This window comes from Diplotaxodon limnothrissa, linkage group LG14, assembly GCF_057381915.1.
Source record: "Diplotaxodon limnothrissa isolate DT_005_m linkage group LG14, D_limnothrissa_male_GT1.1, whole genome shotgun sequence".
Lineage (NCBI taxonomy): Eukaryota > Metazoa > Chordata > Actinopteri > Cichliformes > Cichlidae > Diplotaxodon > Diplotaxodon limnothrissa.
In genome coordinates, this window is record NC_140609.1 from 26906872 (window position 1) to 26932026 (window position 25155).

The window sequence follows — 25155 nt, forward strand, 5'->3', positions numbered from 1 at the left end:
CAAACAGTCTTAGATAACACATTTCAATAAATTTTAGCTGAATGGGAACAGGAGACGGGGCTGCCTCAGAGAAGCTGAGATGTTAAAGCTATTGCATAAAATTTTTAAAGCTAATCTGTATTCCTTTGGTAAAGACGTTTCCTCGCAGTGGGTTTATTGTCCCTACAAATGTGTAAAGCAGGAAACTTAGAGTCTGAAAACACTTTTGACTCATTTCAGTCTTGACTTCATTTGCAATTTCTGCTCGTAATATACACTAAGTACATCCTTTATAGTCATGTATTGTAAGCAAATCCAGCTGCACTAAAAACACTGCAAGTGAAATGCCTTGTGGAATGAAAAACACTCAGGGATAAAATGGCAATGCAGAGGGTAGAAACTCCAAATTCGGATTCTGTATCATGCTGAGTGGTTTGGTTCAAATTGACGTGACGTCTCAAGCAAACATCAGGTGGCACAAAATCCATTCTCAAATAAATCCAAATACACACATAAGGGGTGATAGAAAGTGTGTCTGTTTGTTTGTTTGTGTGTGTGTGTGTGTGTGTGTGTGTGTGTGTGTGTGTGTGTGTAGAAAAGAGAGTGAAAGGGTAAGCCTTTGCTGTGGTTAAACATTAGCGCCAGGCAGTCAGTAATCCAATCACACACACATGATCTGTGCCCTTTTGCAGGAAGCGCCCTGTGAAGGGTCTCTATCTCAGGACATCATTACAATTAAATGAGCACATAAATAGTGCACACATGGTAATAAGAAAATGGGAGGATTCGAAATACGAACACGGTATAAAGAGTCTGAAGTGAAATGCAGTTATGCAAGAAGTGAAAACAAGTAGACCTATGAGGGAAAAAGGAAGGAAATTACTTAAAAAAGTAGCAAATGAACCAAAAAAAAAAAAACCCACTCAAAACTACACACTGAGCATTTGGTGCAAAATTCTAGCCTGTGTTTGTATTTGGATAAATGATGTTCTCTGTGTTTCAGCATACCAATTTTGAAAGAAACTAATGGATACAACATCATTATGGTGGAATATAGGAGGATGAAGAATATACTTGTCCCTCACCTGATCTCAGTCTGATTGAGCTGCTGTACCATTTAATTAGGTGATAACAGCCTACTCAGAGGTGGGGGAGGCAGTATCTGAGCCACGTTAATTATATCTTCTATTTTCCGAGGCAGATCTATAGATAACAGTGCTGTGCTGTGATCCAAAAACACATATAAACATAAAATAAGCACAATAAAGAAACCTCTAAGTTGGTTTTATATGTCATTTTAAATCTAACTCTCTCATCAGTTGGGCTACTTGTAGGTCTGTGTATAGTAGTCAGGATTTCCTTTGAGGATGTCAATACTGCCACCCGGAGCTGCTGGTTCCTGCTATATTGTTGCCCACTCTTATAGATCTTCCTTTTAAAGAATGCTCCTCATGTTCTTAGTAGGCTTGAGGTCAGTGGATGGTGGCTGTCACAGCGTGATTGTTTTCCTTTTTATTCCAAGGGGTAAAGGATGTTTTGTGCAGCAGGAGATAGAGATACCATTTGAAAAGGTATCTCTTGGAATCATTTCATGTTTTGTGGAAATCTTTTTATGACTCTTCTTTAACACTAGAATGAACCAATTATAATTTGATGGTCACTGGTACAAACCACAGTAACCCATATGGCAAACAAACAAAAAAAGCTGTGTCCAAGGATTTCTGAATCCAACCTTTTCTCATCACATACTAATGTGTGTAATGAGTGGCTGGCTTTGCACATCTCTCACCCCCTTACTCACCCGTTATGAAAGCTTCAAAGGCACTCTTTTGCACCACATTTAAACCTAGTGGTGAGGTGTCATTTTCCTACATGCAGGATTACTGTTGTGAACCATGACCAGCTGTATTCATTGTCTAACGATAACACGTGAGTGACAGTGTAAGTCAAAAGCCCAATGGAAGTCAGATGCTGAAAATGAAATAATAACAATAATAAGAAAAGAAAAACCTCCGGCCATCCCTGAGTCACAGGAATATCAACCTTTGAAACAGAACTGTTATCTTTCTCTGCCACAGCTGCTGCCAAAACACTTTGTGTGTAAGGAAGAGATGCCAGCAACATGTGACAGATCAGCAGTATTTGATGCACTGAGGTAATAATGGGTCACCAGAATCTGTAGAAAACAAATTTAATCCAAACTGAATTTGCAGAAACAAAGAGTGAAACTGCTCAAATATGTATTTTGCAGACCTACTGCTTATAAAGGGGAAAAAAATGATATTTCATATCAGATCTTGATAAATTAAATATTAAAGTTGATAATCTTTCCTAAAAAAAAATGAATTGTGTAATTTATGGAAACCCAGATCTTTAAACTGTAGAGAGCTGCATTGAAAATCCTTTTTTTTTTGAGCAGTTAAAAAGAATCTAATTTGTTCTTATTGTTATCTTTTCATATCAACCCAACTCATAGTGACAGGATTGTTGTCCTTTTGGACTCAGGGGAAAGTTGGCTGTCAAGCGCCCGTGTAATTTAAACTCCATCCTCTTTCCTGTATTGATCCTGGTGTGTCACTGAGCTGTGCAGCATGATGGTGTATATCTGTTGATGCAATATTTATAAGATAACTTTATAATTGTCAGGAAGCTTTCAGGTCATGTTGAGCTATGTGACGGCTTGTCAAAGTCAAAAGGTTATCAAAGGTTATCTTTCTAACACATCCTACCTACTTAACCACCCACTGAAGAGTTTACTTTTGATAACACAGAAATTGCTCTCCTTGGATAATGTCAAAACAACCAGGAAGAATAAAACAAAGAAAATATCATTTAAGCTTTTGAAATGTTGGTAGCATTTTTTGTCAGGGATATTTTGTATATCCTTCTTAGATCTTAGTCAAAATCTCTGCAGCAACACAGCACATGATTTATATATTATTTCATTTCTTATTTTTTATGAGTTTTGTGTTGTCAGAAAGAAAAAGCTAATTTTCAGACATCAGGGTGAGTGCAGCACGGGAAGTAAATTATGTCATCTACTAATTGGAAGGTTGGTGGCTCGGTCCTTGGCTACTCCCAGTCTGTGTGCCAAATATCCTCGAACAAGACACTAACCCCAGATTGCTCTCTATTGCATCCGTTGTAGCATGAATGTGCGTGAATGTTTCTTTCCAAGCTCTTGAGACTGTGTGTGAATGTTAGATAGAAAGCATTCACAAAAAAGTGAATGGGTGAATAAAGCGCGTTGAGTACAGGTAGAGTTGAAAGGTGCTCTATAAGAGCCAGTCTGTTTACCATTTACCATGCAGGTTATACATGCTTGTATTTGCCGAATATTTAGTCTGCTACACTAAAAGCCATGGGGAAAATGACCTTAAATTCTTTCTTTTAGACTCAAGAAAGGAGGATTGTACTAACCAGACAGTGTTTGCACAGCTTGTCTTTGTGGCTATCAACAAGCGGAAGTTTATGAATGCAGAGGAGACACACAGTCTGAAATACTAAGCTAGCTATACCAATGAATTCTTCCATTAAATCTTCAAAAAGCCATCCCTGAGGGACTAAATGTTTAAACATGCTACAATAATCTAAATGAATGACTTCAATCGTTCACTCTTGTTGTTTAGATGACTGGTTCTCTAGACAGCAGGCCAGTTCTGAGAAGCCACGAGTTCATGAACGGGCATTATCTCTGTAGTTCGGTCTGTAGCAATTTCTCTTTGGCTGTACCTTGGCCAAAAGTTTTTGTTAGTTATCTGTGTGCACAGCATTGAAAGAGCTAAATCTACTCTGTAGATACTACTATAGATGTTTTGTACTTCACTTGTCCAGTTTCCTCTATTGTTTTAAGGACACGCTGCAGACTGCGCTGGGATATGCCAGGTTTTCACCTAGCTCCTTGGGAATCACCTTGTTGGTGCAAACATGTTATTTTATGCCTAAGAAACAGTGTTATCCTTGGCATTTTACATAGGATTTAACTATAGAGTTAGGAACAAATGATGTGTTTGTACGACAGGCTAGTAACAAAATACCTAAAGACACCATTTAAAATGGGTTCTTTGCTAAGCTCTCTGTTCTGTGTAGACACAACACTGGTTCATCCCTTGAGTTAGGTGTTTTTTTTTTAATGCATGAATCATACACAGTGTTAAGGGCTAAAAAACTAACAAACAATGGTTAGGTTAAAGGACTGGACTGAAAATAAGAGAAAAAGAAGCCCATGTCCCACGAAAAACTTTTAAAAAGCTTTGAAAAGTGTAGCTTAAAACCATTTAAAATAATTACAAGAAAGTCTGGGTCCTCAGAAGCAAAATATAAAGAAATGGGTGACACAAGACTTTTGCACAGCGCTGTAGTTGTAAGCACGTGCATTTGTACTGGTATTCACAACAAACAACTACTACTTGTAGCTGGGAAAGGTGTTAGTTGTAGACAGATATGAACCTGGGTTACAGTCTTTGAAAGGTCAGTGCACTAGCACATTAAATGCACTATCTTGTGCTGAAAATGTAAATGCACATATAGTCCTGATGAGATACATTTTCAAAATGTGAAATACATAAAGGCTGCTTCTTTCTCTTGAGTTGTCATAAACAATAGCAACAGCAATCATAAGTGCAGCTATTTACATACATTCCGTATGTAGACAAAGCATATCACAAGGCACTTAGACTTGAAAGACATTTACATCATGTATTATTCATGATACAGGCCATATAAAGCAACTATACAGTTGATGAACAGAAACAAAAAATCTAAAAGCTGGGGAAAAGTTGAGACTTTTTTCGATGGAGAAAAATAAATGTAATTATGTTTGCTTTTTTTTGTGATACCAGAATATCTTTAGTCTACATCATGTTGTGTTCCTACATTGTTACAATGTTTCCTATCACTTCAATGCACTCAATGCGCTCACCATCTCTCTAATTTTTTCTTCAAGGTTCCCTGAACCACCCCTAGAAATCCCAGCATACTAGTTGAACTGCAGTGAAACATTATGACGTGATAGTCATGCTCATGAATTTATCAGCGTAGTGCAGGGAGAGTTAAGTTCTTCATATTGTTGGTGCTGAATGACAAACCAGCAGCTGGACTTGAGCTGAAGTTTCAGATACCTCCTGTGTAGGTGTAAGGTTTTGTTATTTTGAAGCACCGAGGACACAGACTCTGTACCGGCATCACATAACAATAAACTTGCTTTAACCACAGCGGTTTGCAGCAAACACAAAAATTACTGACTGTGTGGGTGTTTGAACCTTGATGATGAGAAAATGTATTTAGGCACATCCTCGTGTTGCTCCTGCTCGTGTGCTGCTGCTGAAAAGTGACAGCAGTCCCTGTAGGAATAGTTACACTTTAAAGCTACAATATGCAACTTGGTGCCTTGAGGCGGCACAGGAAAAGAGTATTGGTCCCCATGCCCTCCCCCTCAGTTTAGCAAGTTTACACCCCAACACTTATCACTCATTTTGATTAGCTGTCTACCTAGAAATGCTATCTAGCCTGAGGCTGAGCTAACTGGCGTCCATATGCCCACAACAGGTGTTGAAGAGGCAATGAACGCAGGTAATAAAACAAGCGCTGGTGCTCACTCTTGTTTCCAAATGGCCCTTTACTGCCACACCTTCAGCTTTGTTGCACCTTGATTTCTTTCCACCTCTTTTCGTCTGCTCTGTGCCGTAACTCCCATGCCAAAAGGTATTTGTGACAAGCACAGAATAAAATATGCATTTATTTTTACATGATTTTGCATGATAACATTTATCATGCCCATTTAAAAGATGGGAGCTAGAACACTATTTATTTATCTGTTTACTCATTGATTTATTTATTCATTCAAAGTAAAACTGGTTGTTCACCTTATTCACATTTTGACAGTGTATTGATGTGTTAGCTTTGCTCTTGGGGCACCTGGTATATCAAAGGAAAATTCCAATACACACTATGTTGCTTGTGTTTTTATATAACATTTAAAATAAAAATGATCAAAGCTTTGTTTTTGTCTATTTTCTGCAAACCTAAACTATCTTCAGAAGACCATTTATTCTGTACTTGTTTATGACTCAAAAAAATGCACTTTCTGAATATTTTTTTCATAATAATTATTCAGGTTGTTTTTATTTAGAGAGAAATAAAACAATTAAATTGAAAAGAACAGCTGTGACATGTTTTTCTTCTTAGAATAATTACATTTCTTCTGTTTTGTCACCGGTTACTATCTACTGCAAAGGCTTTATATCATAATTTACTTAGTGTCGCCATTTTCTGACAAAAGGACCGAAAGCATCCCTTAATTAAAATAAATAAAATGCATACGCATGACAGCTGAATTCTTGAATTTTTGAATCCCCAGAGATAAGAAAAATAAAACCTCTATGTTGTACCTGAGGTTATATGCACCCAACTACTCCCTCTTTCCTTATTGTGCAGTGAGCAACTTTGCTTCTTCATCTTTGTCTGTGATTGTTTGCTTCATGCTTGCTCTGTTTCTTTATTTGAAGGTGTCCTTGAAAAAACAGTGGAGGGGGAAGCTGCTGCTCTCACCAAGGCTAAGACCCTTTACAAGTCCTGTACCAATGAGAGTGAGTCAGCAGGCAAAAGACATTAACACGCTATGCCTTTTTAGATCTTCTATTATCCTAATGTGAACAGTCATTTTGTAAATTGCTGTTGAAGGTTAAATGTTTCTTATTCCGTTTTTGTGTTGTCTATCAACAAAACTGTTATGAAAATATACATGAATCATCAATTTAAAAAAAAAAGAACTGCAGTATTTCAGCTTTACATGATTCAAATGAATGCTTTCTTCAGAAGTGATTTGCTTTGGAAGCCACATCAATAAACTCCTCTAAGGCCTCTGAATTGCCACAGGTTTAGTATGTACTTGATAAAAAGCAATACAGTGGTTGAATTTCTTTTTAATTGATTTTCACAATTTTATGGGTAGAAAATAAATGTATCTACACCGCAAAACCTATTTTCTTTGATTTTCGCTTCTAACTAGGTTTAATTGAGCTGAGAGGGGGGAGTCCTCTGCTTGACATGCTGCCTGACGTGTCTGAGTGGCCTATAGCTGTTGACAACTGGGAGACCAATTATGGTAGAGAACTTTGGTTCTTTTTCAAGTGTCATTGGGCATGATGTTATTGATGCCATTTCTTTCTTTTCACTTCTTTTTCACTTCTTTTTTCTTATTTCTTCAGGGAGAACATGGAGGTTGGAGGACGTTATTGCCAAGTTGAATGAGAAATATGGAACTCTGCTCTTGGTTAACTTTTTCGTCGGCACTGATGACAGGGATTCAACCTCGCATATCATTCATGTAGGTGTATGCCTGTGGCAAGGAAAAGAACTCACCTCCCTCTGTTCATATTCAAAAAGCCCTCATGTCCCTCTGTTCACTGAAGGTAATGACTAAGCCTTTATTTGGCTTTGATACTGAAAATAAATGTCTTCTTCTCCTTGCCAGTTTGACCAGCAAACAAGCCTTGGCCTGGTGTCCAGAGATTACTATGCATGCACTGGTCCTTATGCAGAGGTCAGTTTGCATGTTTACATGTATACAAATCCACACGCCAGTGCAGTGCAGTTAAAGCGTTTTAATCAATGAATAATGAAAGCAGTTCCAACTATTCACCTGAGCCCCTGGATTTCATGTCCCTCCGAATTTGTTCCAAAAAAACCACAAATGATGAGGCTATCAGCCGAAACATCCGTTCACATCAGTGTACAAATAAATTTTATTCCTACTCTTAGAAATGTAGTGAGTTTGTATGTGATGAACGAAAACACACATAATGCTGATAACTCTATCTCAATCCAAACCAGATGTGTGAGTGGAACAGACGTCCGTTGCTCTGGTTTCACTTTACAGCTTCCTATTTTGCCTTAATTGATATGCATGTTTGCTATAGACAGACTTTGTATCAGTCAAATCTTGATTTAGTCAGTGGTTACTGAAATCAGTGAGTTACAAGTTGTGTTTATTTTGCAGGCATGTCGGGCCTATGAGCAATTCATGATTGACCTGGCTAAGCTGATGCGCAAGGACCGAGGATTAGCGATCAATGAAACTCGCATTAGAGAGGAGGTGACACGAGTTATAGACTTGGAGAGAGACATTGCTAATGTAAGTATGGATTTGTGCTTTGCCGTTTTACAAGTAGAAATATGAATTCAAATACTTAAGAACCTCCTGTACTTTTCAAAATATGCTTATTATGGCTTTGAGAAACCATGGGAAAGAGATCTTGTTTTCAGTAATGCATACTGTAGTTCAAGCCTGCTCAGTTCCAAGTATTCATCCAGTTCCAAGTCTGATTATGATCAATAACTGAATGTAAAATAATTCCCGGTCCACTGCGAGAAGTGTGGTAGATATAAAATAGATATCGTCAAACTAAAACTGGCTAGTTGTCACTGGGCACTGTTGCTAGTGTAGACTTCCTGGTGGTTGAGAGCTGTCCATAATGAAACAGCTAGCAAGATTATGTGGCAAACTGAACTACACCACAATCAAAAATAAACCTCTTTCTCACATCTTACCCTTTTCCAATGATAAGCAACAGAAGACGTGTAGTTAAACACATATCATTTTATAAAATATGAAATACACCTTTTTTTCTGAGCTTCTTCATTCCCGTTCTCCTTGACCTATGTGCAGATAAGGGAGTGACATTTTCTTCTTGTTAGCTGAAAGAGAATATTTTTCAGGTAATGGAAAGAGAGACATTGGGATGTCATTGATTTAAAACTACTGTTAGTGATGCAAAGCAGGCTGGTATTAAGCTAAACTAATCTCAATTTTGAGGCTAGTGAATGAGGTGACAGCCATTGAGACTGAATAGTACAGTCAACTAAAATATTACAGAAGAAAGTTAACCATAACCTGGAATGGTAACTTGGAGTAAACTGTCAGTAATAAAGCAGTAAAATAGCAGATACCTTAATAAGCAAGTCAACATAATGAAAAACACTTGCACATTTTTGAGGAGATTCAGTGAGTTGCCTCCTTGTGAAATCCAAGATTTTCTGAATCATACCTGATAGAGCTCACTGACCTGCAGTTAAATGTAGAGCTGCAGGCTGTGGTGACATAATTACTGTGATCATTTCAGTATATAGAGTGTTACGGATTCAAATATTGGGGATGGACACAAGAGGAAAAACCACAATAACAACACTGGTCCGGCCGGGTTGAGTCAAACAATGATTTTAATGATCACACGCGTGGGAGATGGACACCGTACGCAGACAGCATCAGATCTCAAAATGGTGGAGCACTGATCAACCTCTTATAGCCTCTAGTGGCCCCCACCTAATCATAAAAGCCTAAACATTCACATTCTTTCTCTCACACAGCGCCTAAGCTACGACCTTGGCTCCCTGTTTATCTGCTCCTGCTGAGATGGGGCAGAAAACTCCAGCATGTTCTGTTCTCTTCTAATCAGACAAATAAGGCGATGACTTTCTGCGAACAGTATTTCTTATAACTCAGCAGTATAATGCATCATAAAACAATATCATTCATTCACAATAAATCAGCAGTCTAATGTAATGCAAATCAGTTTAACAAATGCAATAGTTATCACCTTCTTCTAATTCAGGAGAATAATGCAAACTAAAACGACATAATAATTCACAATCTTTATTTAGGGGTATAACATGGCATAAAATAATATTATAATCCCACAAGAGGCAACCTACAACTGATGTAAGTTAAAATGCAGGCAAAAACTTTAGCAGGGCAAAGACTTTGTGCAGGTTCAGTAGCTTTATCTTTCTGTCTAAGCTGGTACTTCTTGACAGACTGGAAAGATGATGGTTCAAAGGTTCCTTCTTCCTTCTGTATTCTAGTTCTGTTTTTTTTCATCTAACTTAACACAAAAGGTTTCTGTTAGCAGGATGACCCTCCTGTCATCCATTTGTAGACCAAACCTCCCTCCTCTGTGTGTGTGTCTGTGGTTCCAGTCTGTAGCAGCTGATGTCTAAAACAAGCTGTTAACCAGCCTGATCCCAACACCGTGACTTTTCATCAACAGTTTTCCACACTCTGTGTTTGTCATCCTAGTCTGTTCTGCTCTGCTCTCTGCCATGCTTCACTTCTCCTCCACTCAGCTGCTGGCTTTTACAAGGCAGTCACACCATTCGCGCTCTGACATTTACAGAGCCAAAGCCTCCTGGGACGCCAAATACTTTTGATGCTGCTGGACCTGCACTGCAACTGTACGCATGTGTCGGGAAACAGGAGGGTTGTGACAGCATTCTTGACTTTTAGCCCCTCTGTCTTGCTCTTTCCAAGGCTACTGATACCCCAGAGGATCGTAACAACCCGGTGTTGCTTTACAACAAGATGGAACTGGGGGACCTGAACGCCAACTTCACCCTTGAGGTTGAATCACAGGTAAAAAAAAAATTCTTTATGTACCACAGTTTGCTGTTTTCATTTCACATAGATACTTCTTTCTCATCTTTATCTTCTTCTCCTCTTTATCTCTGGGGGGGTTTAAAAAAAAAAAAACTCCTTTTGAAGCTATTTGACTGGAGTTACTTCACAGCTAAAATAATGAATACAGTCAACATCAGCGTCCCTGACACAGAAAAGGTCATAAACTACTCGCCCAACTATTACAGAAGGCTCAACCTGATCTTGGCCAAATACACCAAGAGGTAGGTGTGTTAATTTAAGTCTGTATCTGTGATGGAGTATAAAAGCCTGTTTTTGTCTCTAAGCTTGTGGGGGAGGGAGTGCACAGTATTGATAGCTTTGTGTGAGTATGATTGCTTTTTTCTCAACATGTTTCTGTCTACTCACAGGGATTTGCAGAACTACATGGTGTGGCGTTTTGCTATGAACATGGTGGTGGGTCTTAGCAGAGCTTACAGAGACACCAGGAAAGCCTTCCGCAAGGTATACGTACAGGACCTTGATGCTGTTATAGTCCATGGAAGGTCCTGTTTGCAGACACTGCTGCTTACCTAAGTTATTAAAAGAAATGCAAACAACACAGGGTGCAAAGCAGTTAAAAATGTTTGCAGTAATGTTCCTGCTGGTATGGGGCTAAATGACAATACTTATGCTTTGAATTAAATGCTAAAGTTAGCATGGGATCATGTTTAAGATGCCAACATGCTGATCATTTGCAGGTTTGTTTACCACTGTCACCACCTTGCTGGAATATGTGAGCATGTTAACACTTGGCAATTAGTGCTAAACAGAAATGATCTAAACCACAGTTACATTAGCACATAAGGCTGCTTCCAAATGGTTATTTACTGCACTTTTTTGCTACTTTCATAAAGCAATATCAGTTACCTTAAGCTGATACAGTTTATCTTCTAACACTGACAAGGCTACTGGAAAACCATCTAAGGTTAAAACATGTTTGAGATTTGTCTATGCAACATGCAAAATAGGCACATTTTTAGAAATTAGAAGATTTTATATTTTCAATGACTTTTTTTGGGGGGGGGGGGGGGGGGGGGTGTTAAGAGTTTTCATTTTGAAAAATTCTTTAAAATAAAGTGGGGGATGGGAATCAAACCCTACCGCCACCCACACACCTATTTAATTGATGCTAAAACTGCAGTATCAGTCAGGCTCTAATAAACAGTCGATTTCAACACGTTGCTTCATTCATATTCTTCCTCCATGCCTTAAAAATCTTGGTAATCCTTTTTCTAATCTAATCATTTCCCCACTGCCCCATTTCCTATTGCCATGAGCCTCTTTAAACAATATGCTGACCAGTTTATCCTTCATCTTTAATTGATCTGTGCCTTGTTACTTTCCCTGCAGGCTCTGTCTGGTACGACGTCAGAGGCAGCAGTGTGGCGACAGTGTGCTCTGTACGTCAACAACAACCTGGAAAATGCTGTGGGACGACTTTATGTGCAGGAGGCATTCTCTGAAAAGAGTAAAGAACTGGTCAGTAGAAGGTGCATTAGGCTTTGTATTGTTAAAACACATTAGACTCAATCAAAGATAAAGAGCTCTTGGAAATATCCTTCATTAGACAAGATACAATCTCTGTAATGGAATTCCGCACCTTGTTTATTGAAAGCTGAAACTGATAATCTAAAAATGCCTCTGCAGGGCATTACAAGAGGAGTGTGGACGTTTATGTATTCAGTTAGTCATACATACAACAAAAAACATGTGTTTCAGGCACATCTGATGGAGAGTATTTTGACACCCACTTGTGTTTTTGTCACATTTGTGTCTTGTCTATCAGAATACTGTAGTTTTTGCTTGCCTCCACTCAAAGCAGCTGAACAAGGTGTCCTTGTTAGCATGATCACACCACCCACACTGTAAATTCAAACTGCCTATGCATGTGTATGTGTGAGCTGTGGCATCTGACATTGTGCATGTGAATCAATTTTTATTTGCGACCATGTACAACTTTCACAAATAGAAATACATTATTGTACATTTCTGTCATATCATCAAGAATTTTACAGTATCTTTGTATGGCAGTACATCCTCTGATGCACACAGTACACACATTTCATTGTGACTAACTGACCTGCAGCTGCCACACTTTCTTTAAGTGACACAGATACAGTATCTTTTTGATATGTTCTTCTTTCCTTTCAGTGCGTACTTTAGGTAAATTGTTGTTTTATACTGCTGCTATTAGTATACCATCGATACAATATTTACTCATCTGCCACTTTATAAACCAAGGTATGCAGAAGAGCATCTCAGAGGTCACAACACCTCAAATCTTGAAGCAGATGGGCTACAGCAGTAGAAGACCACAATCGCTGCCACTCCTGTAAACTTAGAACAGGAAACTGAGGCTGTAACTTACATCAGCTCATCAGAACTAGACAATAAATGATTGGAAACATGGTACCTGGTCTAATAAATCTCAGTTTGAAAGCATGGTTCCACCTTGCCATGAATCAATAGCACAAGCTGCTAGTGGTGTAATGGTGTGGGGGAAATTTAATGATAGACTTTGGGGTTTTAAATTAAGTGTCATTTAAACACCATAGTCTATGTGTATAGTCTATCTATCTTCTGATGTTTTTTGTGTTCCAACAGAATAACACACTGTATGATAAAGCTGGTTTATTGAACATAACATCACCAGATGTCAATACAATAATAAACCACCCTTGGGACAGGGTTGAACGGGATATGTGCAGAAACAAATCTGCAGCAGCTGATGCTATCATGTCAATATAGCCCAAAATCTCTCAGGAGTTTTTCCAGCATCTTGATTAATCTAAAAATTAAGGCATGGTACTAGAAAAATATACCTAATAAAGCGGCCAGTGAGTGTATATATGACTTCTCAAAAAAATAAATAAATAAATAAATAAAAGGAAAAACCCTAACAAAAGTTATTATTGCAATGAATAATTTAATTTAACCAACCTTTCAGATGTAATTAGCAAATCTTATATATAATATGCATTCAGAAATATATTTCGGCTAAACATGTCATGGTTGCGGCTGTGTGCAGGCAGGATGAGGACCCAAACGCAAGCTCACGGAGGCAGGATTGAACTCAAAACACAGCTTTATTGCTGGACAGAAAAACCATACAAACTAAACTGGAAACTATAACATATTGCACGGAGAAACACACAGCCATGAATGAGGGAGAACGTGACACAGAACTGAGGGAGACAGACATAAATACACAGAGGGTTAATGAGGGAAGTGGGAGCGCACGGGGAACACAGGTGAAACTGATAATCATAACAAGACACGGCAGGAGTGAACGCAACACTGACGGGAGACTGTCAAAGTAAAACAGGAAGTACACAGAGGTTCAGACAGGAGGAGAGAGAGCCCGGGGAGAGCACAGACATAACGGGCTGGGGAAAAGATGGAATAAAACACAAGGAGGGGAAACGAGGGCTCACAGATACACAGAGGGTAATCAAATAAGCAACATCTTAACAGAACCTAGGAACCACGGCATAAATAAAGAACAAAATACAAAACACATGGAAACTAAGAATACTGGGCCAACATGGCCCAGGACCATGACAAAACAACACAAACACTCACAAATCAAATAAGAGGAATGTTTCCAGCACTTTGTTGAATCTGTGCAACAATGATTTAGGACAGTTCTGAAAACAAAAGAGGGTCCAAACTGGTACTTGAAAGGTGTACCTAATAAATTGACCAGTAAGTATATATGGTATATAAAGTAATTCAAAATAGTTAATGTAGATGGTAAATATGTAACTCTGATAAGTTGAATTACAATATTTTTCATTAGATTGTTGCTAAAGCGTTACATTTCTAAGCATCCCTCTTTTTAATACGATAAGGTAACTTTGGGTCCAACTGTCTACTTTTCCAAACTCAGTCCATGTGGACTAAATCATGGTGAATGAAAAATATCTATTTTTGAGCACTTTGCTAGCTTTGGGTAGATAATGCACCTAATTTGCAGCACTGTGTGACAAAGAAGCATAATCATACTAAAACTTTGACTAAAAGAAAAAACCAACAACTGGAACATAGCGTATCCATGCACACAACACTATCACAAGTATGTTAAAAGGTTTTTAGAAAAGCCTCTTAAGTATAATCGCTGCTGGTTTGTCAGCAACCACAGTGTGCTCTCCAAGTCGTCACGCATTATGTTAGCTAGGGCTCTGCTAATGTGATGAGAAGCTGGTGTGCCTTTTGTCTGCCTACTGTGGCCTCAAAATAAATCTGTGGTTAGAGGACTCTTGAAGGGTGACCTTTGATGTCTCTGAAGTTATTTTTTTTTAAATTTCCTGTTTCTGTTCTCTTTGCATTTGTTATTTGGTGGCGATTCATTTCACTTTCATTTGAATTGTCCCAGTTGTGTATTTGTTGTGCTTGTGACCAAAAAACCTTTGCCTTTTTAAGTCTGATGGCCAAAGTACAGGCATGGTTTGCACTGGTGCCATCAGTCAGATCGTGAAAACATGTAGCTCAGGGCAAATACATTATAGAAACATGCACCACAGGTTTCACTGAAAAGTGAGCTTTTGATGTGATGACTGATGATTTTTGAATTTGCATAAGAAAATCTCATTATCTGAAGCTACTATTGCTCTGAAGCATCTTTTCACTTGCACTCGTTCATGTGTTAAATAAAAATAATATAACTGGCCTGCCTATCGCATGGATGCCGTTATGCTGCAATATCTCTTCTATAATTTAAATTCATAAAGCTCAGGATCATTCGAGTAACCAGAAATGAAACCCTAAAATGCTGAATGCATCTATAAGCGAATGTAGATTTTTAAAATATGTAGAGCAGTAGCATGATCAATAATGTATTTGTAACCATGCAGTCAAGGAGTGAAGACATCTACTGTAGAGAATTTTAAAACAAGATGAGACTTTTATATGTACAAAGAAATATCTATTTAATAATAATTTTCTTTTGGTAGTTGTAGTTGTTTTTAGTCACTAATGAAGCATATCTGATTATTGCCAATTTACAGCCAATTTTAACACTTGATAGAAAAAAATATGTCATGTTAAACTAATATCACACTTCTGAAAATGTCTGCCAAGGTCTCCTACACAGAGTGTAACCTGGAGTTGTTCTGCATTCATACGTGACTATGTAATAATGAGGCTTAATTCAGGGAAGTGCATTTTTATGAATTTGTTGCCCAGTATGTTGCAAGATTGCTTGGCATAACTTCAGATGACTTTTGATGATAGTCTCCTTCTGCAGTAAATCTGTTCTGACTGATATGATGAGGTTTTCACTCTTTGTTTGTGTTTGTGTGGTTTGGCTTAGATGGAAGAGATGATTAAAGGCATTCGGGAAGTGTTCATTAGTAACCTTGATGACCTGACATGGATGGATGCAGAGACCAAGAAAGCAGCTGAGGAGAAGGTATTGCTTATACTTTTAGCTATAACAGTTAATGATTGTTATACGTATAGCCCATTCTGAATTTCAGGATAGTTGATGGCTAAAAATGTTTGTTCAATTTTCTCAACCTATTCTTGTGCAGGCCCGAGCTATTCGGGAACGGATCGGCTATTCAGACAACATCATGGATGGCGAATATCTTAACAATGAGTACAAAGATGTAAGTATCTGAAAATATGCAACTGAGAATGTTTTCCTTCTTTCATGGAATCATTTCAGCAGAATACAGAGCGCCTTTATTGTAGCCGCATATCGGTTCTGTGAAAAATCTCTGTGAATTCCTGGCTTTTATGAGTTTTGCTGGAGAATATATGGCCAAGTGTTGATAGCTCTCATCTCGGCTAATCCTCCTGTTTTTCTGTGTGTTGGTGTTAGCTGAGCTACAGTGCAGAGGAGTACTTTGAAAACATCCTACAGAACCTGGAGTATGTGCAGAAGAAACGCCTGCGGAAACTCAGAGTAAAAGTCAACAAAGAAGAGTAAGCTTTCCATTGAGGGGTAGAATAAACTGCCTTATTCCAGATGTATATTAAGCTGCAATTATTACCATTTAAATTAGCAGTAATAAATCAGTTTTTTTCTCTTTTTGCCACTTTTGGTGTACCCCAGTATCTCACATTTAGCACAGTGCACTGATCATTCTCCCACACATACTCCTACCCACGTATAGAGTTCAGCTTTCCTCGGCTGGGAGGCTAACATTAGCCCAGCTATTAATAACTGCAGGTTAATTTTGATATATTTCATCAAACATGCATTTCACAGTAGTCTAGTGCTCTTTACTGTAGCAGTAGTGCTCTTCACTGTAGGTTAATTCCAACATCTTTCTCCAGGTGGGTAACTGGAGCTGCTGTTGTCAATGCCTTCTACTCATCCAGCAAAAATCAAATAGGTATTTCACATATATGCAAAGATTAAACTGCAAAAGACTAAAACAATACATATTTTATGTATTTGCTGATTTATTTATTTTACTTTTCTTGGTGTCAGTGTTTCCTGCTGGAATCCTTCAGCCTCCTTTTTTCAGCAAAGGCCAGGCTAAGTCTCTCAACTATGGCGGCATCGGCATGGTAATCGGTCATGAGATCACACATGGCTTTGATGACAATGGTATGAGTTTCCGCATTGTTACTCTTTGTTCCTCCCTGGGGCAGTTCTGGCAGACTGCATTGATCTTTGGAAAAATAAATTATATATATATGTAATAGATTTCCCCTTGTAACTGGTACCAGAAAAACATGTTTTGTAACACCATTTAGGATCTCAGAACTTTTTTTCCAACTTGGTTCTGCTTCAGAGATGAGAGGATTTATTTGTACTGACATCTACTGTTCACAAACACATAAATGTAATTGAAATATGCAGCTAACATAGAATATATATGTTAGTTGCTATATGTTATATAGCATTTAAGTGCTCTTGATATTCTTGTTTTCTTGTTCATCAAGTTCAACCTGTCCACGTCCCATTCATTCTTTAGGCCGTAACTATGATAAGGATGGCGACCTGAAGGACTGGTGGACACCAGACTCAATACAGAGGTTCCTCGAACTGTCGAAGTGCATTGTTGATCAGTACGGAAACTTCTCTTGGGATCTCGCTAGTGGACTACATGTACGTTCATCTGAACTATATCCATCCTTCTTCTTTCTCTTATCAAATTTCCTCCCATATTTTCCCCCAATATTATCATGAACTTTACTTTATCTCATAATTTGCTTTCCTGTTACCTTTGCCAGCTTATCTGTTGGTCATTTTTCTGTCTTTCCACACATTTTGCTGCCTCATACCTTCTCTGCTCCAGGTGCCCTTAATATTTTGTGTTGACATATCAATGGCTCTTCCTCTCCTTCTCTTTGTCTCACCTTCTGTGTCCTTTTCTTTTGAACAATGCTTCTTTTATCCCTTGTGAAATGATTTCCTATATCCCAAAAGTTATATGTACGATTTGCTGAAATACAGAGGAAAAATTACAGCCTCCTTCTGTCCTTTTCCCCTGTCAATCTTTGTGTTCTATGTCCCCATATCGCCTCTCCAGTTAAATGGTAACAACACCCTCGGAGAAAACATTGCTGACAATGGAGGGATACGACAGGCGTATCAGGTAATGAGCCTGGGAAAAAAAAGAGAGAGAGAGAAAGTCTGTTTAAGAGGCCCAGTTTACAGATAAGAGAGGAGGTGATTCAGTCTGCAGCTTGCTATTGTCATCTGCTTTCTAACATTAATAGACTAGTTATTTTGTTAGGTCACAGGCTGGCTCATTAGCTATTGTAAACACAGCAATAAAGGACATAATGTCGCTGCTGGATGTATCAGTTTTAGCTTGGCAAAGCACAGAAAAGACATTCAAAGACTTGAATGCAACATGAAAGAGCAGGTATAGTATTTTCACATAAATTATACATGTCTAACAAAGTACATACACGGTACACTTTTTTTTCTTTCTCTTTCAGCGCAAAGTCTAGATTATTTTTCTAATTAATACGTAGATCTCAGGGAGACAGGATGGATCCATATGCATTTATTTTTCTGTCTGCAAACATGGTGACATAAGTTATGATTTCATAATCAGTGTGATTTTTGGATGTATTCAACATGACTGCTGGGTAAGATTGTGTCACTGATTTAGGCCTACAAGAACTACGTAAAGCAGCATGGAGAGGAACCACCTCTGCCTGGAATTGACCTTTCCCATGATCAACTCTTCTTCCTAAACTTTGCTCAGGTAATAGCCTTACTGTCTGATGCAGCAGTTGTTTGTTGAATAATAAGCCATTTTTTACACATGCATTGTAGTTCTGATCTTTCCTAGGACTGTAGGCAACATTAGAAAAATATCCTGCAAAATGTGCATGCTTCGTGATGGATGGATGGATGGATGGATGGATGGATTGGTGGATTGATTGAATGATGGATGGATTGATGGATGACTGGGTTAAGCAATGGATAGATGTGCAGATTTCTTGGTGCATCCTAATCACTGTCTTTTTACAGGTGTGGTGTGGAACACATCGGCCAGAGCAAGCTGTTAATTCCATTAAAGTTGACGTACACAGTCCAGGGAAATTCAGGTAAACTCAAACCAAGAGTATTTTCTCTACATCAATCAGCTATGTGCTGCCGGCAAAGGGCAGAAAACAAATTACAATGGTAGCTAACATTTTAAAACCTAGACAAAATGATATGTCATGTTAATTTCACTTTCAAGTCCCCGTCTAATATAACAACTTCAGCTCCAACCATCAATCTCCTCTCTACGTTCACAGGGTACTAGGCTCCCTTCAGAATTTCCCAGAATTTGCCAAAGCATTCAACTGCAACAAAAGCAGCTACATGGTTCCTGACAACATCTGCCGTGTGTGGTGATTCACATACCTCTGGGATGGGTCCTCCCCATTCCCCTACAGTACCTCTACCCTCTGATTTTTGAAGAACTCACCGGGGGCTGCATTAAAATGGAAGCTTCCCTTAGCTCTTGACTGGATGGACCATGGCTGGTGGACTGACACTGCAGTATGCACTTCATCCAAGGACGGCAGCACACTGTACCCTCGTAGATGGATGGACTGAGCACTGTCTCTCCACCTCTGACACTGTAGTTCATTCATTCAGCCCAATTATTCTCCTACTCATACAATCACTTTTGTATTTTTGTTTTTATTTTTCTCTCAATTTTTCTTGTTTTGCTTCTCATTTATGAGTCCAATGTGTATTTGTGAGTGCACATGTGAGTGTGTTTCAGTCTAAATTCTGCAAAAGTATTTGGCAGAAGAGCAGCAGACAGACAAATGTGCTCAGCCCACTGGCATATGAATACACCAGACACCCACTCACACTCATATACATGTAACAGGGCTGAACCACTCTATTGTATGTGGGACTGAGCTGTACTCTCATAAAACCTCAGCTGGTTTCAGCCTTCATCAACATGCTGATCCACTCTTCAGTGTACTCATAGTGTAATCTTTGGTCATCCATAAAACTAGATTAGATAAATTATTATAGAAAATCAAAAGTCATTTTATTATATAGAGCAGCGAGTATTTAATCGCGATCGCATATTACACAGTGCTGTTCTATAATCAATGCTAACATCTTTACCGCAGTTGGCAGGTGGCTGCTCTTCATTAGCAGAACGTGGATTATAAACCAAAATGAAGTTTTTGCCTTTAAGATGACACCTGGTCATAAGTCATAAAGACGACAATCGACAGACACCAAACCCTTTTCGTTCTTCGAGACTCCTGAGTGTTTCCGTGTGAATGAATGTCTCTGTGTCTTTTCCAGTCTTTGTACGTCATTTGTTATAACTGCCTGCTGTTTGTCAAGCAGATTGGTATGCCTTACAGTTGTGCTACTCTGTGTGAGTGTGTATGTGCATTTGTGGGAGAACAAAGGATAAGAAAATGTATTATTAAACAAGTAGCTCGGCTTTTTCTCATGCTCGTTTGCTTTCTCGTTAAGAATTGGATGAGAAAATCAACACCACTCTCACGTCTCAGTGTTTTAGCCAGCTGCCATATGACTTAACTTAGCATAACGAGTGCAAAGAGCTGTCCGTGGTCTGTCCAGTTTATATAATAACCCCGGCTTGATTTCAGTAATTGCCACATTGCGTTTCATGTTTTTATCAGTACGAAAAGCCAAAGTCAAAAAAGAATCTGATTTTTAACAAACTCATGTGAGCGTATTATTAAGCTTCCAAACTTTTGATAAGACATTGAATAAGTGTGTTCATAAAATGTTTAACTATTGAGAAGAAGCATAGTGATTTCCCATTTTTATCTTGGCTTAATCTTACAAAGTGTGCCATATAGCCAATGTTTTCTGTTTTTGTTTTAAGGTGATTATAAGCACAAAGCAAAAAGATTAAGCTTCTTATATAGTTTCAGAAACATTAAAAAAAATCACAAGTGCATCCATTTTTTGAATACAGGTGATTGTATTAAATCAGTAGAATTTAATTAACCATTTCATGTGGTTTTATTTTTTAATGTTAAATTGTAAGTTGAAAAAGCTAGAAAAGCTAGAAATTAGTGCAATGAATGATGTACATGATCATGTAGACCATGTAGACTGTATACGCCTTCCATGTCCAAACTATATATATATATATATATATATATATATATATATATATATATATAAAAAACACCCAGCACGCCCCTGCGGGCGGTTTATCCTTCAAGCTCGGGTCCTCTACCAGAGGCCTGGGAGCTTGAGGGTCCTGCGCAGTATCTTAGCTGTTCCCAGGACTGCGCTCTTCTGGACAGAGATCTCCGATGTTTTTCCCGGGATCTGCTGGAGCCACTCGCCTAGCTTGGGAGTCACCGCACCTAGTGCTCCGATTACCACGGGGACCACCGTTACCTTCACCCTCCACATCCTCTCGAGCTCTTCTCTGAGCCCTTGGTATTTGTCCAGCTTCTCGTGTTCCTTCTTCCTGATATTGCTGTCATTGGGAACCGCTACATCGATCACTACGGCCGTCAAGAAGGCATCGGTGGGCAAGGGACGAAAACAGGGCGTTGTTGGAATGCTACTACGCAAGTAACCCCGGCGGAAGGGGCTACATGAATAGGATGAGGGACCTATGGATATATATATATATATATATATATATATATATATATATATATATATATATATATATATATATATATATATATATATTCAAGCTCCCAGGCCTTTGGTAGAGCACTACAGCTTGAAAGCTAAACTGCCTGCAGGGGCGAGCGGGAGATATATGTATCGATATCTATATAGAGATATATATATATCTCTATATATATATATCTCTATACATCTATATATTGATATATATCTATATATATATATATATCTCTATACATCTATATATTGATATATATATATATATAGACAGATATTCTCAATGCTATTTGTGCTAGCTGTTTTTGTGTCTTTATTGGTCACTCGGTTTTCTTTCTCTCACTTTCAGTCCACTTGTAGAAAGACAGAAATACCTCAGTTGCCTGTATTTAGATACTTTCTAAGAATGACTGATTATCATCTTGAGAAGCATCTTTCTTTCAGAATAAACCTTTAAAAAACACAGTATGTCTGCAGACAGCTTGACTTATTATGTTCATGGGTGTTTTTGTTCTTTAGCTCAAATATATTTCTGAATGCATGTTATCTGGGATAGGAAGGACGTGCTAGTAACATGTGAAAGGTTGGTTAATCTTGTCAGAAATCCTTGAGAAACAAGAAATCAAAATTTTGGGCGAAGCTGAAGTCATTTACTACAATAATTAGCTGATGATATGTTTTTTTTTTTTTCCTCTTCTTCTCAGTTTTTCAGAAATGCCTAATTCTTAGAATAAACAAAGCACTGGAAACCTTACTTAGCAATTTTGGTTCATATTGACATGATAGGATGCCAAGAGAATATCTCCTACACCACTACAGCCTGAACTGACATAACCGGGATGGATCAATGTTTTTATGTTGTTTAAGTCTGACCATACTATCTGAAACCAACAAGTCAACTTCTTCTTATCTATTCTAATGCTCGGTTTGACCATGTCTACATAAGTGCTGCCATGTAATTGGTTGATTAAATATTTGTGATAAAGAGCAGTTTAACAGGCGTACCTAATAAAATTGTGCAGAAAATCATTCAAATATTCTACATCAAAGCTTGAAATCTGCATTTCCCTGATGGCCTTGTAAAGATTAAAGTATGGACATACATTACATTCCACTCACACAATATTGTTGACTTGATGCGTGTATTATGAATAAAGTGGTTTATTTTTGAAATTTCCACAGAGAGGGCAAATATTTAATCTAAATGCAGCTTCCCCCACTAATTAGGCCTATAAGAATTGGGGGAGTAGGAGCTGAGTGTGAAGCCAGCCAAAAGTTAGTCACAATGCAAACAAATGAATGTGCAATATCTTTATAGCAGCTCCCAAGCTGCCTGCTAGTAAATATACCCCATGCTGCAATGAACTAGCAAGCACATTTCCTGGCACGGGGATGGCTTGCACCTTGGCTGAGACTAGAGAGGGAAACTGTCAGGGACGTACAGGGAATGAGAAGAAGAAGAAGAAGAAGGAAAACAACACTTCAGAAGTTCAGAGGTGAGCCAAAGAGAATTATAACGCACATGATGTGAGGGACAGGGATGCCAAGTAGGAGCACAGGAAATATGACCAAACTCTGAAGAAAAGTGTCAAAAATATCTTAAGAAAGGGGAGAGTGCTGCTGCAGGGGCAAGGGCCAAAAAACACATACTTGTGCAAATAGACAAAAAGTAAAGCCTGGAATTATTTTGTTTATGTCTTCATTTTTGTAGTTCTTCTTTACCACACTATAAAAACTTTCACGTGAGTGCATGCTTCTCATTGGCAGAGCAGACCAGAAGTATTTGGGGGTTATGCTGGAGTCTACAAAATGTCGCCAGTGTGTCAAACAGGGTGACTTTAAAAAGCAAGGACAAACTTTATTTAGTGTTTCTTGACTGCATAAAACAACAAACAGCCAACAAAGATATTTTCACCTGCTGCTTCTGGTTAACACATTTCTGCCCTATCTGAGATTCATTCAGTTACTGTTTTCAGTAGAATATTAGTTGCAGTAGATTATTTACTGCCAAGATTCCCCCTTTTGCTCCCACTGGCTGTAACACTTTGGCAGTTAGCTGAAAGTTCACACCACCCACTTTCCTCGTGCTCTCACCTTCCCAGTCATTAGCAGCTACACTAGCTAACATCACAGCTAACATTACAACACCTCAGCATGTTCCTAGGAGGCTGAACAGTTTATTTTGCACTGTGAACATTGTAGACTGCTGTGGTAACCCAGAGGGGGGATATTAAACGAAAACACATTAAAGAGTGACTTGAGTTTTTTTTTGTTTTTTGTTTTTTTTAATTTGCTGTTATTATTTTATTTTATATTTCACAACACAACTAGCACTTCTGGGCTTAAAATGTTAAAGCCTACTGCCATTTCAACTTTAAGAAAGTCACCAGTGCCAGCTCTTCTTTTGTTTTCGCTCCCACTACAAAGTTCCCTTCTGTTGCCCTCTGGTCATAAAACTACTCAGTTTTCCATCGTGCGCCCTTTGGGTGACCTTAATGGTGGGTCTACTGGTATGTGTGTGGGTATGTGTGTGTTTGCGTGTGTATCTTGGGGGGGGGGGTGTCTCTTCCAGTCTCTGGAATGCTTGTGTGTGTTAGTGCTTGGGGCACTGCACGGTGTATGCACAAAAGCACATGTGCATAGGCACACTGCCACGTGCAAATAATATGTTAGGAGAATCATAAGTGAGAAAGTGTTTCAGGTAGGAAATCACATCTTGTTATTGCTCACTTGATTCAAAAGGAGCTCTTATTATGAAGTGCCCTCTTGCTGTGCTCTTGTTTTTAATGGCTGCTGATAGCCACCCATTTTGAGTTCAAACTGGTTGAGTTTTCCCTGAAGTTTTTTTTATATGGCTCTTTACTTTTTCATGCATTAGTATAAAAGAAAAGAATTCATAAGATCACACGGGCACGGGAACAATTCACTGTCGCTAGTGGTTTTCATTTAATACATAAATTAACATATAAAATTCTTCAGCTTCACATTAGTGAGTGCAGATATATCAAAAGAAACTGTTTAATGCCTTTTCTAAAAATATTGTCAAGAATTTAAGAATTAAAAAAGACATATGTGTATTAGTTTGCCTCAAGTACTCAGCATAGACAATGTGTAAATACAGTTTAAAATATTTGAAAAAAGGACATGATAAAACTTTAAAAAATATTTTTTGCATCAAGAGCTTTAAGGCTTCACATTAGTGTCTGTGCTCACTTCATAATTAATATAAAACAGTGACCTCCTGTGGTTGTTCAGTAAATCTGTTTTTGTTTTTAAATATCTTTTTCTTTGTTTGTTTACCTATTATTATTTGTTTTTTAGCTGAGTCCATTTGGATAGATAGCTGCAAAAGTTTAAAAGTTTAATCCGATGAGGATTACTGATTACTTTGGCTGCACACAACTTTCCACACTGGATCTTGTTTCTCTTTCGCAGGTGAAACTGCATGTTGTAGCTCGCTCTAATCGACCCTTGAGCTGACAGCTAGGCATCCACTTCAGTTATCTGAAGACAGCCACATATGCTTTCCCCCCCTCTCCCTTTCATGTTTCAACCATGTCTACTCTAGTGTGTTCTGCCATTAAACTAACCATTGATCTTCTTTTAGCAGATAACAGGTGAAAGATCAGTTCCATTAATTTTACATTTTGTCTCACTAAGTGGA

General features: G+C 38.3%; 1 protein-coding gene across 1 annotated transcript in view; it reads left to right on the forward strand.

The window, feature by feature from the left end:
• The window catches only part of LOC146618971 (neprilysin-like), a 33754-nt gene extending 13060 nt beyond the window's left edge, over positions 1-20694 (forward strand). The window contains exons 5-23 of the mRNA XM_085370038.1: positions 6486-6566; positions 6989-7084; positions 7188-7306; positions 7454-7522; positions 7979-8113; positions 10286-10387; positions 10517-10653; positions 10801-10894; positions 11783-11911; positions 15744-15842; positions 15964-16041; positions 16257-16360; positions 16715-16773; positions 16872-16991; positions 17362-17495; positions 17920-17985; positions 18511-18606; positions 18876-18952; positions 19148-20694. Of these exons, the coding sequence (XP_085226164.1) occupies positions 6486-6566; positions 6989-7084; positions 7188-7306; positions 7454-7522; positions 7979-8113; positions 10286-10387; positions 10517-10653; positions 10801-10894; positions 11783-11911; positions 15744-15842; positions 15964-16041; positions 16257-16360; positions 16715-16773; positions 16872-16991; positions 17362-17495; positions 17920-17985; positions 18511-18606; positions 18876-18952; positions 19148-19247 (1895 nt within the window). The 3' untranslated portion in view covers positions 19248-20694. The remainder of the gene's footprint in view (positions 1-6485; positions 6567-6988; positions 7085-7187; positions 7307-7453; positions 7523-7978; positions 8114-10285; positions 10388-10516; positions 10654-10800; positions 10895-11782; positions 11912-15743; positions 15843-15963; positions 16042-16256; positions 16361-16714; positions 16774-16871; positions 16992-17361; positions 17496-17919; positions 17986-18510; positions 18607-18875; positions 18953-19147) is intronic.
• Positions 20695-25155: the final 4461 nt, after the last annotated feature.